The sequence below is a fragment of the Mauremys mutica genome, chromosome 7, assembly GCF_020497125.1.
Source record: "Mauremys mutica isolate MM-2020 ecotype Southern chromosome 7, ASM2049712v1, whole genome shotgun sequence".
In the NCBI taxonomy this organism is placed as follows: domain Eukaryota; kingdom Metazoa; phylum Chordata; order Testudines; family Geoemydidae; genus Mauremys; species Mauremys mutica.
Genome location: NC_059078.1, coordinates 41,955,834 through 41,970,730, shown reverse-complemented (window position 1 = coordinate 41,970,730; position 14,897 = coordinate 41,955,834). Strand labels below are relative to the sequence as shown.

The window sequence follows — 14,897 nt, the reverse complement described above, 5'->3', positions numbered from 1 at the left end:
AGTCGTAAAGCACCAGTTTACCCCTTGATAACAGCTGAATCTGTCCACATTTTTAACCAGCAGTTTAGGTAGCCAGCATCTAGGCTAAATTTGATTCAATGATGGTTGTCCCTATTTTGTGTCCTACTTAAATTGGCATTGGAGGAAAGGGAAGATAATAAGAACACTCCAACTTCTGGGTGATTGGGGAGCCTAGAAAGAGTTATGGAAAGTTTTATAGGATAAGAAGAAAGTTGACTGAAAGTCCCCTGACATGGGAGCACTCCTACAGACCTGTTTAGAAGTGGCGCAAACAAGTTCATTAAAATGTGGTGGTGTTTTTTTCAGTGACTTAGAGCAAACTTAAGTCACTGGAAATATTTGAAATAGCTTAAACTTTTTATTTTATTTTATTTTATTTATTTTTAAGGGAGAAAATCATGCAAGTGCTCTTATCTTAAAAAGTAGATCAGTCTGGTTCCATCTTATTTGTGTGAACATGACACATTTTTAGAAAAAATGGGAATGACTTGTATAACTGCTAATGCTTTAAAAACAAACTATTTCCACTCTTAGAGTGGGAGCCATTTTTACCACCTGCAGGAGTTGAACTTATTGTAGTATTTCCCAGTATATACCTTGGTAAAAGAAATATTGTGGTAAATGTTTTATTGACTCCCAGTGAATACTCCCACTCCTAGTTGCTCACCAGGGTGCTGTGCTGAACCAAAACTTGGTTCCCCCATGCTCTTGACATAGAGTTTAGGCACTGTCTCTCTGGCTCTGGGACTCTAGGCACACACTCCATATCCAGACCCCATGTCTGGCACTCCTGATGGCAGTGGGGACCCTCCAATCCAAATGCCTAGGCCCTGAAACTAATCTCTCCCAAGTTTGTTGAGAAGCTGCTGCATTCGCCTAGAGTTCCACAGCCAGGATCTGTAACACAGGTAACCAAACAGTATATATTGTTGTAGGTATAATATAGCTATCAGCGCTACATAATATTGTTTGTTTTTAATGAACTTACGAATTTTAAACTGAGTAGTACCAAACAACTGGCCACATTACTTAACAAATGCCAAATTAACAGATTTTTATGGCATCCTTTTAAAAGAATTTATTTCACACACACATTTTACATAAATCTTTCTACCTCCATGACAGGTAGGTAAGATTACCAATGAGTGATCGTAGGTTTGACAGGTTCCAGGAACTCTCCGATGGTTTACGAAATACATAGCTACAATGCCTTTGTGAGCAACTAAGCTTTTGTTATCATTTGATAAATAGAGGTTCCTTCTTTTGGTCCTTTGAGACGTACTCATTTGACCATTTATTTGTATCATTATTTAATTTAGTCTCCTGGACTCTTAACACATTACTTTGGTGGAAGTGTCCCTTCCACAATTTCTCTGTTAAAGGCTTTCAACACACTTTCCTTAATCCTCCTACTGGGAGTATCTGTGGTTCTCTCCCTCATTGACCCTTTTTAACAGGGAGCACCTTACAGTGCCTCTCCCCACTTTGACCGGTTAACAACCTAAAAGGAGGGCCAGCAACCAAGGGACTCCATACAATACCCTTGATCTTCCATCGGTGTCACAGTCCAGAGGAGTTTGGGGGATAATCAGGGTTAGCTCGTCTGAGCCTTTCAACCTACTAATGGGTTGAATTGTTTATTAGCTCCCTCTACCATTTACACTGAGACCTCTGATTCATAAGTGGGTGCATTTAAAATGTAGTAGTATGCATTTAATAGCTAGCTGAAACATTTTTGGTTGAAGCATAGTTAATATAATCTGTAACAAATGTACTTAATCGTTTTACTGTCCAGTTGGATGCTGGATGTACCACTGCCCTGTAGTTCATGCTCCATTATTTTAATTTACTGTAGCTAGCAAGCAAGCAGTGAGTCAGTGGCTAAAAATAGGTTGGTTTTAAAATTCGAAATGTGAATTTGCTGGTATTCAGGTATAGCCTGGCAAGTCACAACAGCAACATAAATGTCACGGACAAGCATTGATGCTTGTGTCTGATGTCTTAAAAAAGCTACAAAGCAAATAATAAAAAGAATTTACCCATCAGAGAGCACAATTTCAAATGTTGCTTCCATAGCTCAGCTCCTAATACCTAATCACTATATTGTAGAAAGGAATATTCCATTGGGTTCTCTCTGTTGCTCCTACAAAACCACCCAGAGAATTGCTGAAAACTTTTCCAATCTGGTATAAGTAGGTACAGTATTATAGAAAATAAGTAGTTAGCACGACCTTACTTTGAAATACAGTAGCATATGCAGTAGAAAGAGAATTGGTTTCAGTTTTGTATTTGCTGGATTTTGTTGATTGTGTCACAATCTACTCTTTCTTTAAGCATAGATTTCCCCCCCCCCTTCTATCTCTGCTCATTAGAGGTGCAGAACTTGAAAAATGGACATGAATGGCCACTATTTGAAAAACCAACCAAACAAACCCAAAGTTGTTAGTTCTGTGGGGGAAGTTTAAACAGGACCCCTTTGCTAGAGCTGGCTTCCATTTATTAACACTAAATTGTAGCCACCAAAATAAAATATTAGCAGGTAGACCTTAGCATCATTTATTTATCCTATTAAGTCATAAGGTTTTAAAGGTGACAATCTTGGCTCAGATTTTCATATTCTTTTTCATTTGAGCACTTAGTACTTCAGTGAATGAAATATTAAATATCTAGACTGTGACAGTTAATAAAGCCATTTAAGGTTGAAAGAAAAATTGAACTGGAAGTTGGAAATGTAGTAAGTAATTCTTCATGGGTTTAGTGAAGTGAAATTCCCTATCTAGAAACAGTAACTTTTACCATAGTGCATTTGGTGCTTGAATAGTGCCTATGTACAATATACAAGAGGATAAATTACAAATTGTTGTTTCTCATGCTGGTTAAACTTGAGTGAATGGCTTAGTGTAGTGGTGTCCAAACTTCTCCGCCCCCAGCCCTCCCCTGCATTTATGGAATCTGTCACATCTCCCCTCCATTACTGCACAGCCAAGGCTTCCTCAGCAGAGGTGTTGGGCTGAAGTTAGAGCTGGGGACAGAACCGGGGATGGGGAAGGAGCTGGGTTAGAGGCAGAGCTGGTATTGGGGTGGAGAGGGAATGAGGGTTGAGCTGGGCTGGGGGTGGGGTGGAGTGGGGCTGGAGCTGGGCTGGGGGCAGAGCATGGGGCAGAGTGGAGCTGGGGTCAGAGCAGGGCTGGGTGGCGCTCCCTCCCCATCCCCTCTGGGGACTGGCCCAGGCTCTGCCAGGCACCCATCTCCGAATGTTTCTCTGCAGCCCCTAGGGGAGTACGTCCCACAGTTTGGGAACCACTGACTTAGTGTTTTTCTTTTTTCCCTTCTGTCAGCTCAAAGTATAATATCATGGTACAGGTTATAACTGTAGATTCTGGGCTATTAAAAGTGAATGAAATGTAGTTTCAAAACAAACAGATATCTCAGTGTAAAATACATAAGTACATTGGCAAGCTTTTCTTGTTGTGCATCGTAGTTACTTTTCAAGCAAGGTTAGTAGTGGGATCTCTATCAGAACCTAAAACCCCATAAATATTTTTTGTTTTACTTGACACATGACTCCAGAAAGTTTCCTTTTTAGGTTGAAATATCTAGTGCTCTGTCTTTGAAAGATATTACTAGCTTGTGAAATGCAGTTGTAAAACGTATGCTGAGGAACTCTCAAAGGAAAGGTGTATAATTCAATAGCTGTTTAATTAATAAAATAAATCCTGGAAGCAAAAGACTATACTATTCATAGCAGCTCCTTATTTTTAACCAAGCTGTCTGCAAGTTAGTAACTTTTGTTTAAAAGGACTAGTTTATCTAATCTTTCTAGAAAACAATTTTTTGTGTACCAAAAACGTTTGAGCAATTAAAGTCATGTTTCCCTCTGGTTGGACTTTGATGTTTGTGTGAACCTCTTATTTGTGTTAGCAGTTCTTCATGCATTTGAATTACACAGAACATAAGAAAATGGCTGTGCCTAGCTTTTTATTTTGTTAATATTATTCATGAGAGAAAATCTGTTTGCATGAATGACTTTACAGCCTTTAGTCTTCTCTATTATTTAGAAGAACTGTACAAGAAACTCTCCAGGGGAAAAAAAGTTAAATTAAAAAAACGTTGCAATACGAATTAAAATGGTTCCTGAATTGGGTAATTACATCTCCATTCATGTTTCTCCCACAATTTTTGGTGAATTTAAGTACTCAGCAGTTTCTTTTAGCAGTATGTTCAAATTTAGGAATTGCCAAACCATAATAGATCAATGGTCCATCTTGTCCATTATCCTCTTTCAGTATGCTTCAGATTAAGGCATAAAATGGCCATAATGCACCTCTGTGCAGTACTAGACTATGGGTGACAATTTATTTCTGACCTTCAGCTGGTGACGTGCTTATGTCCTGAAGCATGAGAATTGATTGTTTGTAATTTTAATTTTATGATATAGTTTAAGGGCAGATTATATTAATACTAGTGTGTGTCTAATCCATTTTTTTAATCTTATGAAGGTATTTGCTTCTGTAAAGTCATGAGTGTTAAATTGTCAAGGCTTTATATTACTGTGTGATTCTTTAAGTGAGGAATTTGATGCAGAAGGCAAGTGTTTTGTACAGTAATAAATTATTTTTCCTCCTAGCCTACAGACTATATACTGTAGTCCCTCGACTAGTTAAGTTTGTTGATGTACTGACCAACTGGTACGTTAGAATGAATCGCAGAAGATTAAAGGTAGGTGCTATTTCTGTTGCTAACTTTTTACTGTAGATAGAGCCCAATATAATTTAAATAGATTAATTAAGCTAATAAAATCCTTATAGAATCTTTGTGTTATATAAAACTGTGTCGCTTCAGCTGAATAGCTGAAAGTGCAAATAAATATGATGTTCCCTTTTTACTCCATTTATGTTTTTGCCCCTTGTTTCTTCATAGGGCAAGTAAAAATACACAGTAGCCCATAATTTTTGTTTTGTTGGGTAGGATTGAACTGTAATTGTGGATCTTGGAAAGCTAGCATTTATTGGGTGAAGGAGTAAAATCATGTATTACAGTGTGAGAATGTAGTTAATGATTTAAAAAGTATAGATGTTTTTCTAATCCTTTTCCTTTCTCCATGGATACGTTGAATAGGGTGAAAATGGGAATGAAGACTGCATTATGGCCTTGGAAACCTTGTTCAGTGTTCTGTATGCAATGTGCAGACTCATGGTAAGGGTTTTACACTCAACTGTAATTATTATTTAAAGTATCAAACTAGATTCCCCTGCAAGCCTGGGTGCATGCTTCTCATTGTTACTGTTGCCCCTAGAAGTAACAGACCAGAGTCTGAAAATGGGGAAAACTGCTACTGCATTTTATCATTGTATTGTATAGTACTGCATTTTCTCTGCATGTTTACTTGCACTAAGAACTGGTATTATAAAAGGCAGACATCAACTGAGATTATAAAGAGATCTGAATAATAATGGATTAAATGCAAATGGAAGGTGGACAGCTGGCATCAATTTAATTTGTTCATCATGGCCTATTCCTTGAATTCGTGTTATACTTTGTAGTGTTAAAACGCAAAGTAAATATTCCATTTTTGCAAAGCTGTCTGTTGGACAGTATAATCCTGTACCATAAGGATTCCTGATTAATAGGAAAAAAGGAACACACACAAAAACTTGTGTTTTGATAATGATGAAGGTAATTGGTTGAAAATATAGAGGATACAATTCAGTAAGAGAATGCATTCATGAATAATAATATATAAAATATTGCAGGCACCTTATACTCCCTTTATCACTGAAATGATGTACCAGAATCTGAAGACCCTTATTGATCCGGCCTCAGTTCAGGAGAAGAACAGTGATAGCATTCACTATCTCATGCTTCCTCAAGTTAGGTAAGAAACAGTCTCTATTGGTGACAGTGGGCAGGGTTCTCTTTCCTGTAGTTACAGAGAGAAGTTCTTCATACCTTATTCACATGTTTAAACAAAGCAAAAATACCAGTCTTGGGCATTTACAAGCATGCAAGGAACACATTTTTTGATACAAAGGATCCCTTTTGCAACCAGAAAATGATCTTGCAGCTGTGCTTATTTTTTTTTAAACACTTCTGTTTTCCTTAGGCAGGCAAAATATGTAATTGAAGTGTTTATGAAACTGTTTTACTCCTGTATACCACTTTGCCTTAGGGGAGTGTTTCCATTTAGTCTTTAACACACTTGCCATTGCTGAGGTGTGTTACCCTGACAGGACTGGCTGGGGCAGTATTGATGAGGTGCTGTGGCAGTATGTGGAGGAAAGGTGCAGAGTTAGCACTCTTTTTCTAGATCCTATCTCTCCCCTTCAGCAAAAAAGCTGGCTAGAGACTTGGGTTTCTCTGCATACCGAGAACCAGTAGGGGTATACAGCTTGCTGGGGCAAGAGAAGAGTGGTCACAGAGCTATATTGTTCCCCATTTCTCATTGGCATGAAGTGTCTCTTTCAAGATGGATGCTTAATTGGAGGTTGCAGTGCCTGCCTTCTCCAAAAAGACCCCCAAAGGATCATAAAACTCTGTGCCTGGAGCCTTTTCATGTCTGAATATGTCTGGCCATAAGCCTTCCTCAGGACCAGTCTGGTGTTAAATCTCAGGCTGAAAGAGGTTGTTGCCTTGAACGGGCTCCGTAAGGAACTGTGAAAATGATTTCCACTGGCTAAGGGTCTGTGTTCTTCAGATGGAGCCAAGGAAAGCTCCTCTTTACAAGAGGATACGTGGTAAGAAAGATAAGGATCCTGTCACTGAATCTGCTTGGATTTTGGTGTGATCAGAGTCCTGTAACTGAGGGGTCCCCAAAAGGTTTTTCTTGGATCCAAGTTGGTCACATCAGTCTGCCTCATCAGGTCACCCATTATATCAGTCTGACCATATATGAGGAGTCAACAGCTTTTGAAGGCTATGGAGAGATTTTTCTCTGAAACTATCTTCCCCCTAGCACCATGAAGGTGAGCCCATAGAACCATGGCGGCCCCTGTTCTAAAGTAAGCTCATGTCATTTGCAAATCCATGGGGTCCTTGGTTCCTGCGGATCCAAGGTTGGTACTGGGGACTTCTCAGAAATGAGAAGAAAAAAGGTTCTTTCCTGTTGTACTGCAGCTCAGCCTCACAATGCAGCAAGAACAACACAGGAACATATTTTAGACCTCAGATGTCCGCTTAGGCCACCCACAGTTTAAATCTTACCTAGGTTTTTCTTTTTATGCATATTGTGCCTTTTGGTTTCTGACCAAGCAAGAGAGCTACTAGTTGTGTTCCTTCTGATGGTTATACAGTATACACTAATTGTGGAAAGTATTGTTACAAGAAACCTACTGAGATTCATTTAGCAATGCTGCTGATTTTATGTATTCTAGAAGTGTTCTTATCAGTTTCACATTCTGTGTCATAGAAAAGTTGTCATTAGGAATGCCCTTGAACTGGTGGTGTATATGAACAAATAGAAGGAAATTCAGTTATTCATGGCAACTTAATTTGTGTAACTTATTGGGTCCTATGTGCATTCCTGTTCACTTCTACTAATCAACTCAAAGATAGATGTGATTTTAAAACTAAATTACACTTGAGGTTTTATAGTGGCTAAAAATCAGGCAGTCATTTTTCTTCGTTGGTGCCTTTTTTGTCTTAGTGTTATGTTTAAATTAAGCTTTGATTGTGATAGTTAATCTGTAATGAGCTAGCTTTTCCAAGGGCAGTAGCGCACACAGCAACAGAGACATCATCTTTTTTTGTGGCAATTGTAGAATATAGTGCTGTGTGGTGTGTACTTCAGGCTTATACAAAAAAAGCTATATGGCAAATATCATGGTTTTCAGATTAAACTGACTGTGTCATTTTCAGGGTTAGACATAAATTTGTATCCAGCTTTTAAAACTGCATGTGTGTAAGAGAATGAATTGGTTCTGTGACACTTAAGCAATATATTGATATATACAACTAATGGTAATAGCTCTGAGTTCTTGGGAGTCCACAAAACTGTGATTTCATTCCCTTTAAGTGCTATTCTGATTAGTGATTTAGGAAAATTCTGACAACCTTCAAGACGGCCACCAAGATGCAAGAGGTTAATCCAAAACCTTTTGCCCTGCCTTGACTCCCAGAATTCTGAGCTCCAGCTGTAGCTCTTATTTCCTGTTCTTGGTTTAATTGCACAGTCTCCTGATACATTGCTTGTTGCAGACTTTTATATACCTTTGAAATCCAATAAGTTAATACTTTTTACAGAAACAGTTGAACACGAGTTGCTGTAATAGATCTGTACTTCAATTACAGTCAAATAAACAATAGATCTGTAAACTCTGACCCTGAAATATTGGGATTTTTTTTAGCAATGATTTATGTTTCAGGCTCTTTTGTTTTCAGTTTTTACTGATACTTTTTTTAAACAAAAAATCCTGGGTTTTATAAAAGCTACTATTTGGTTTTCTATTGTTTTTTTCCCTACCTGAATTTTGGACCATGCAATACATGAAAATACTGATGATGATAAGAAAATCCAGGACATTACATGAAGTAGATATGTTTATTTTAATAATAAATTAGTCTAATTGTAACTATGAGGCTGTCAGCTCAAGTAAGGCAGAGTAGTGGAATGAACAAACACACACGCATGTGCACATATGTATGTACTGTTAATGTGCAGTTCATGAAATAAACCACACCATTAAACCGCTTTTACTTCTAGTACTCTTACTTTTCTATACTTGTTGCTTTTTTTTTCTGTCCTCCCTTCTCCCAATATTTACCCAGAAAACTGCTCAATTTTTTTTTTGCACCAATTTTTACCTATTCTAAAATTTTTGTAATAAACATTGATAAATTCCCAGGAAATTTTCAAACAAAGAAATAACTGAAAATGAAGGCCTTACTTATGTTGTATGCTAACTAGATTCTTCTCTGTCCAACGTAACAGGTAAAATCAGAAACTTTGTTTTTGTAATACTTCATTGAGTTTTATAATAAACCACAAATCTATCAAAAATATTCTCACAATGGAGTTTCACAATAACACTTTAAAGTCTTAGTGGAAAGTAATATTTCTTACTATGAACATTTTATGAATGAAAACAAGAAAACTTTATACTGCAATAAAGTACAAATTTAAACTTTTTTTTTTTAAGTCCTTCCCTGGGAAATTGGTTTGAAGAAGCACAGAAACTTAGAAATAGCCAATAACTTTAATCCAAAACTTCCTGGTACCACAGATTAGGGCATGACAAGTCTTAAATCTTGCTCCACGGATTCTTTTCCCTTCTGGTAAACCTTCCAGACCACTCTGTTTTACACCAAGAATGTTTCCACTTAAAATGATATAATTAGCAACTTCACATCCATAGTATACTTTTCCTTTGTTCACAGCTTTTCTGACACAAATCAATACCAAAATAGTAATGACTCTGTGCTTCGCTTGAAAATGTATGTAGTTTTGAAGGAGCTGCCTGAATTTCAGATACATTCAAACAGTCAACAAAGAATAAGAACTGGCATCACTCATAGAACTGATGATTGCTTTTACATTTGAAACAAGCGTTGACTCTGTGCTTAACCTGAAAATCAAGCTGTCTGGAAACAGAGAGGTGTTGGGGGAGCTTGTTGTCAAGCCACAGAGAAAAGCAAAAGGTTTGAAATACATAAGCTTTCTGGAAAATACAGGTCTGAATTCTGGGAAAATGCACGTGGCCCATCATCCTTTTATAACCCACACTTTCAAGATAAAAAATTATGGAGATCACACCAGTTCACTGTGTGTGGGTATTTCAATAGTAATGTAACTATTTCATTTGTTATGTATTGTTGGATATTCCATTATATAAAAAATGTAAATCCTGCTCTTCATTGGATACTTGTAAAATGAATAGTCTTGATAACTATTTCACATCAGTCAGTCATGTGAAAGCTATTAATGACAGCTAATAAGAATAATTCTTAAAAAAACAAACAAACAAACAAACCAACCCCCACACAAAATTGCTTCTTAGCATTGCCAGTAAATGGATATGACCAAATCTGCTATGGGAAATTTTTGAAGATGTGACGATGGGTTAAAGGTTCACTTAAATAAATCTAAAGACATGAAAATATTACATTGTTTCTTCCTAATCTAGGGAGGATCTGATTGACAAAAAGATTGAAAATGCCGTTTCCTGGATGCAATCTGTTATTGAGCTTGGCCGGGTAATCCGAGACAGAAAAACCATTCCAGTAAAGGTTAGAAGCTCTTAATATCTTTTACATCAATATTCCATAAACACATAGCAGCTCTGTAACTTTTGGAGAAGTGACTAAATCTGTGCTAGCAAGCAGAATTAAACAGAAAGAAATTTAGTTTAAAATGACCAAAATAATACTTTCTGTGCCCTTTATTTCTTCTCTCAGACTGAACCTCTATTGATTTTTGTTGCAGTATCCACTGAAAGAAGTAGTGGTTATCCATCAGGACCCAGAGGCTCTTGAAAACATCAGGTCTTTGGAGAAGTATATACTTGAGGTAAGAACATAATCAACAGAGGAGATTAATGGAGTTTTACTGTGCAAGTCAGTTTCAAAGAAGCTCTTCTATATCATAATTAAGTTACATATACTGCTCTTTTGGGCCACATTCCATATTTGGTCAGTATGCAAATTTGTGAGTCATATAAATAGGAGCTGTGTGCAAAGGGTGGATTATGACCCTAAATCTACAGACTACATTTATGAGAAACACTTAATCTCTGAAAGTGTCTGACCACACAGCATGACTTTGATAATATACAAGTCATTCAGAGAACTTTAGAAATATACTTTTTCATGATCATTGTGGGGCAGAAATGTAGTTTGAATGAAAATGAGGCATGCTAAATCACTCAGGATTGCCAAAGTATATTGTAGCCAAATCTTGGAGGTGAAATTGTATGGGCAATCATTATTTATCAATAAATAATTCAAGGATATTAAAATGCAATGACTAGAGTATATGCTGAAAGGTTAAGGAAGTATGCAGATCCATAGCTTAGTTACATGGAAAGTTCTGTGAAAAGTAAGAGCAGAAAACAATTGAGTATGTTCCAAAAGTTCTCAAAGCTTAACCTGTTTTTCCAAAGTTCTGTAGAAAATAAAATGTCAAATAAGATTTTATGGTCTATATAATTTCTTGCAATTATCTTGAGCATCCCCTGTGATATGCCTTTGTAGTACTCTCTCTTTAATGTGGGTCCATTAGAGAAAATGCACTCTGCCCTCCTTTAATACTTTACTAGGATAAAAACCCTGCTTTTCAAAATAAATTAACCTTTTTGGTATTTGACATATTTGAGTTAACTGTCAAATTGTCTGGGCATCCTGCTTTCAGCCAGTCATCTAAAAATTAGTAGTTTTAAGATGTTCTTGAAGCTTTTAATCTCTGTACCAAATTCAAGAAGTTGGGGTGGGGAAACAAACATTTCTTTTTATCTTTATATGCTGGTTGTGGAGCTGTTACCCATTGTCTCTTGAATTCAATTAAATGCTATTACAAACAGCTCATTTTAAAGTGTGTATTCTTTCACTTCAAAGATATCCTGCAGTAGAAAAATCAAGTGTGTGGGTAGAAGGGTAGGAAGGTAATATTTGGTAAGGAAGACAGTTTTTCAGCTGGAGTGGCTAGTTTTATTTGAGCTGTTTTACAGAGTTTTTAAAAGATAAACTACTTTTTTGGGAATTGAGGTTTAGGGGTACTTTGAACTCTTACCAAGGTAGATAACATGAGTATAAAGGATGACATGGAGAGTGCCAGGTATTTAGAATTAATTAAGCAATATACAGTTGAATTGTTTAGCTTGATGATTTAGGTGGATTGTCACGTGAAGTCTATAGGAAAATGTGTGCAATGTGAAAATCTGATTAGTGTTATAAAATAAATATCCAAATTAAAGCACAAAAATTGCACAGGATCTTCATTGATCATGTGATGAAATCTTCCATAGGGAACTGTAACTGCACATAAACTTTGAATGTAGTAGTTCCTTCATCCAGTCTCCTTTGCATGAACTTGATTGTTTTGTTGTAATATAACTTCATGTTGTGCATCATCTTGATAATATTCACTAAAGAAACACAGATTAAAATGTACTTGAAAAAATCCTTTTGTTTTTACCAGATAACAAGGGAGATAGTTCAAGATGGGAAAAGATTTTAAAAACTAATTTAACTTTTCTTTTCTGTTTAATACTTGTTTCTCTTAGATTAGGCAATATAAATGGACTAATCAATTTCACTTTCAGGTTCATATCCACTAGCAGAATTCTGCCAAGTTTGGGCTACAAGCACTGCAATAAAAGTTTGTTTATAAAAAGTGCTCTCATTTGAATTTTGTTTAGTGATAAAATAGAAAATAAAATTATAGAAACACTTCTACCAGTGCTTGGTTTGGTACACTCTAGGCCAATTTTGACTGGTCTCTTTAAATTTGAAAATATAAATTCTTCCACATAGCATTGCACAGTCTGGTTAGGTGTACTGAGAGTGTTTCACTTTTTCTAGCTCCATCAGGCACTGACTGATACCAAACTAGACTCCAGAGGACTGATAGAAGATTCCTAGTTAAGATACTTTATGTCCTTCATGGCCATACAAAGACAGCCTCCCATTCTGGCTCTTGGAGAGGTAGTATGTGTTGAATAGCCACCCCACCTTTGATAATATCTTCTCTCCAATTCTTGGCAGTTGGAGATTGTGTGGTCCAGTGGTATGAGCATTGGGCTGGGAGCCAGCAACTCCTGAGTTCTAATGCTGGTTTTGTTAGCACTGACTCTCTTGTCTTCAGCAAGTCATTTAGCCTCTCTGCCTCATCTACCTTTCTTCATCTGTAAACCTAGGAGTAATACTCAAGGCACAAGGGAGTTATGAGGATTGTTGTAAAGCACTAAAAGTATTGGTTTATTTACATTTGTATAATATAGTATTAACTTGCATTGGTTTTTGGGAACACAGACAGTTGTGTACAGGTAAGGCTTGATTTACCTCTCAAATTAAACATAGGGAAGTTTGTAATAAATGGTGTTAAGGAGGAATAATTAAAGTTCCGAACCTATGACAAAAATAAAGGACATCTTTTTTCTTATAGACATCAGGCAACACACTCAATAAGACACGTTTTAGGGTGTCTTAATTTGCCCCTGGGTTAGAGTTGTGCTGTGCAAACCTTAGTCTTTCAGGTTGATACCAAAACCCAATATCTGTTTTGCTACTTATAGAAAGTTTTCAAGTTAGTTACTGGAAAGGAGAACACAGACCTAGAGGTATCCATGAACTCAGCCAATTTGCTCCATTTTGATTATACTTCTCAGCTTTGTTGTTCATCAAACTTGATAATGTAATCAGAGTATTTGACTTTTATTTTTTATTCTTTAGCATTAATGCCAGAAATGATTTTTGGTAACTTTTATAAAGTGGGATTTCTCTTGTGATTTACCTCTGTGATGTCATTTAGAGTGTAAGCTTTTAGTACAACTCCTGACAAAAGAAATTGAGAAGTGCAGGAGATGTCAATTTTTGTAAAGCCTCATTTATCAGAACAACTTTCTTCGGAGAGCTCTATTTTAAATTGACTTGTTTTGTGAACTGCATTCTTTGATTCTTTATTATGAAAATTAAGCAATTATTTTAAACAAATGAAACTTAAGACTAATGGTAGGGCTGTCTAGACTAGGAAATCGATCCCTTGCCAAAAATGGTTTAAGTGCTAGTGTACAAAGGACCAAGATCAAGCTCACAAGAGAAACAAGTTTTAAGAAAGCTTTTAGTAACAGTGCCAAAAATGGGTTTGTCTTGTCAGCACTAGCAATTAAGCCATTTCCAGCACTGGTTTGAGGGACCTGTTGTAAACCCCTTTCAGTGACAGATCAGTGTCCTAACAAGGTTTTACAGTTTTGAAATTCATCAGATAGCTCAACATAGTGTATGAGCAGGAATGTTGGGTTCTATGTATCAAACTTTTTAATAGCTTTATACCGCAAAAAAGAAATGTGCAACTCTTCACCCTACATATTAACATGGAATATAATCTATTCAATATGGGCCATATCCAGGATCTCCCATGGTTCCATATTAATTGTGATGCCACAGCGTAGTGCATGATGGAGCATTAGATGGGCAAAGGAGTTGGCTAGCTAAAACTGATTTGGATATTCTTCTTCGAGCGCTTGCTAATATCGATTCCAATTAGGTGTGCGCGCGCCGCGTGCATGTTCGTCGGAAGATTTTTACCCTAGCAACACTCGGTGGGTAGGCCGGGTCGCCCCCTAGAGTGGCACTGCCATGGCGCCGGATATATACTCCTGCCGACCCAACGGCCGTTCAATTCCTTCTTACCGCCCGTGTCGGTCGTTGGAACAGTGGAGCGCGGCTTAGCTGATCTCCACTTCCCTAGCTACTCGTAGTTCTCTCGTTAATTCTTGTGTATATAGTTAAAAATTATATAATAGTAGTTAATTTACTTGTTTTATAATATAGTTAGTGTATATAGTTAAGAGGGGTTCAGGGATTAGCCCCTTCCCCGCACCCGGTACCGGGGCCCATGCCCGGTTCACCGGGCTTCAAACAGTGCTCGGCCTGCCACAAGCCGATGCCAACGGGAGATCCCCACGACTCCTGTCTTAAGTGCCTCGGGGAATCCCATCTCGCCGCTAAGTGCCGGATCTGCAAGGCCTTTAAGCCAAGGACGAAGAAGGAGCAGGACTTTCGTCTCAAGCAGCTCCTGATGGAGGCAGCTCTTACTCCTCGGCACCGAGCGCTGGACAGTCAGCACCAGGCAGCAGCGCTTCTTCGGCACCGGATCGCACCGGTACTGCTAAGCCCCTCGGTACCGACCGTCGCCGGCACCGATGTCTGCTCGTTCCCTCTCCCCA

At 37.6% G+C, this 14,897-nt stretch overlaps 1 protein-coding gene across 2 annotated transcripts in view; it reads left to right on the top strand.

Annotated features, from left to right (window-relative positions):
* Nucleotides 1–14,897, top strand: part of IARS1 (isoleucyl-tRNA synthetase 1) — a 194,401-nt gene that overhangs the window by 117,238 nt on the left and 62,266 nt on the right. For both annotated transcript variants that reach the window (XM_045023399.1, XM_045023400.1), the window contains 5 exons: nucleotides 4,649–4,740; nucleotides 5,140–5,217; nucleotides 5,775–5,896; nucleotides 10,140–10,242; nucleotides 10,439–10,522. In XM_045023399.1, the coding sequence (XP_044879334.1) occupies nucleotides 4,649–4,740; nucleotides 5,140–5,217; nucleotides 5,775–5,896; nucleotides 10,140–10,242; nucleotides 10,439–10,522 (479 nt within the window). The remainder of the gene's footprint in view (nucleotides 1–4,648; nucleotides 4,741–5,139; nucleotides 5,218–5,774; nucleotides 5,897–10,139; nucleotides 10,243–10,438; nucleotides 10,523–14,897) is intronic.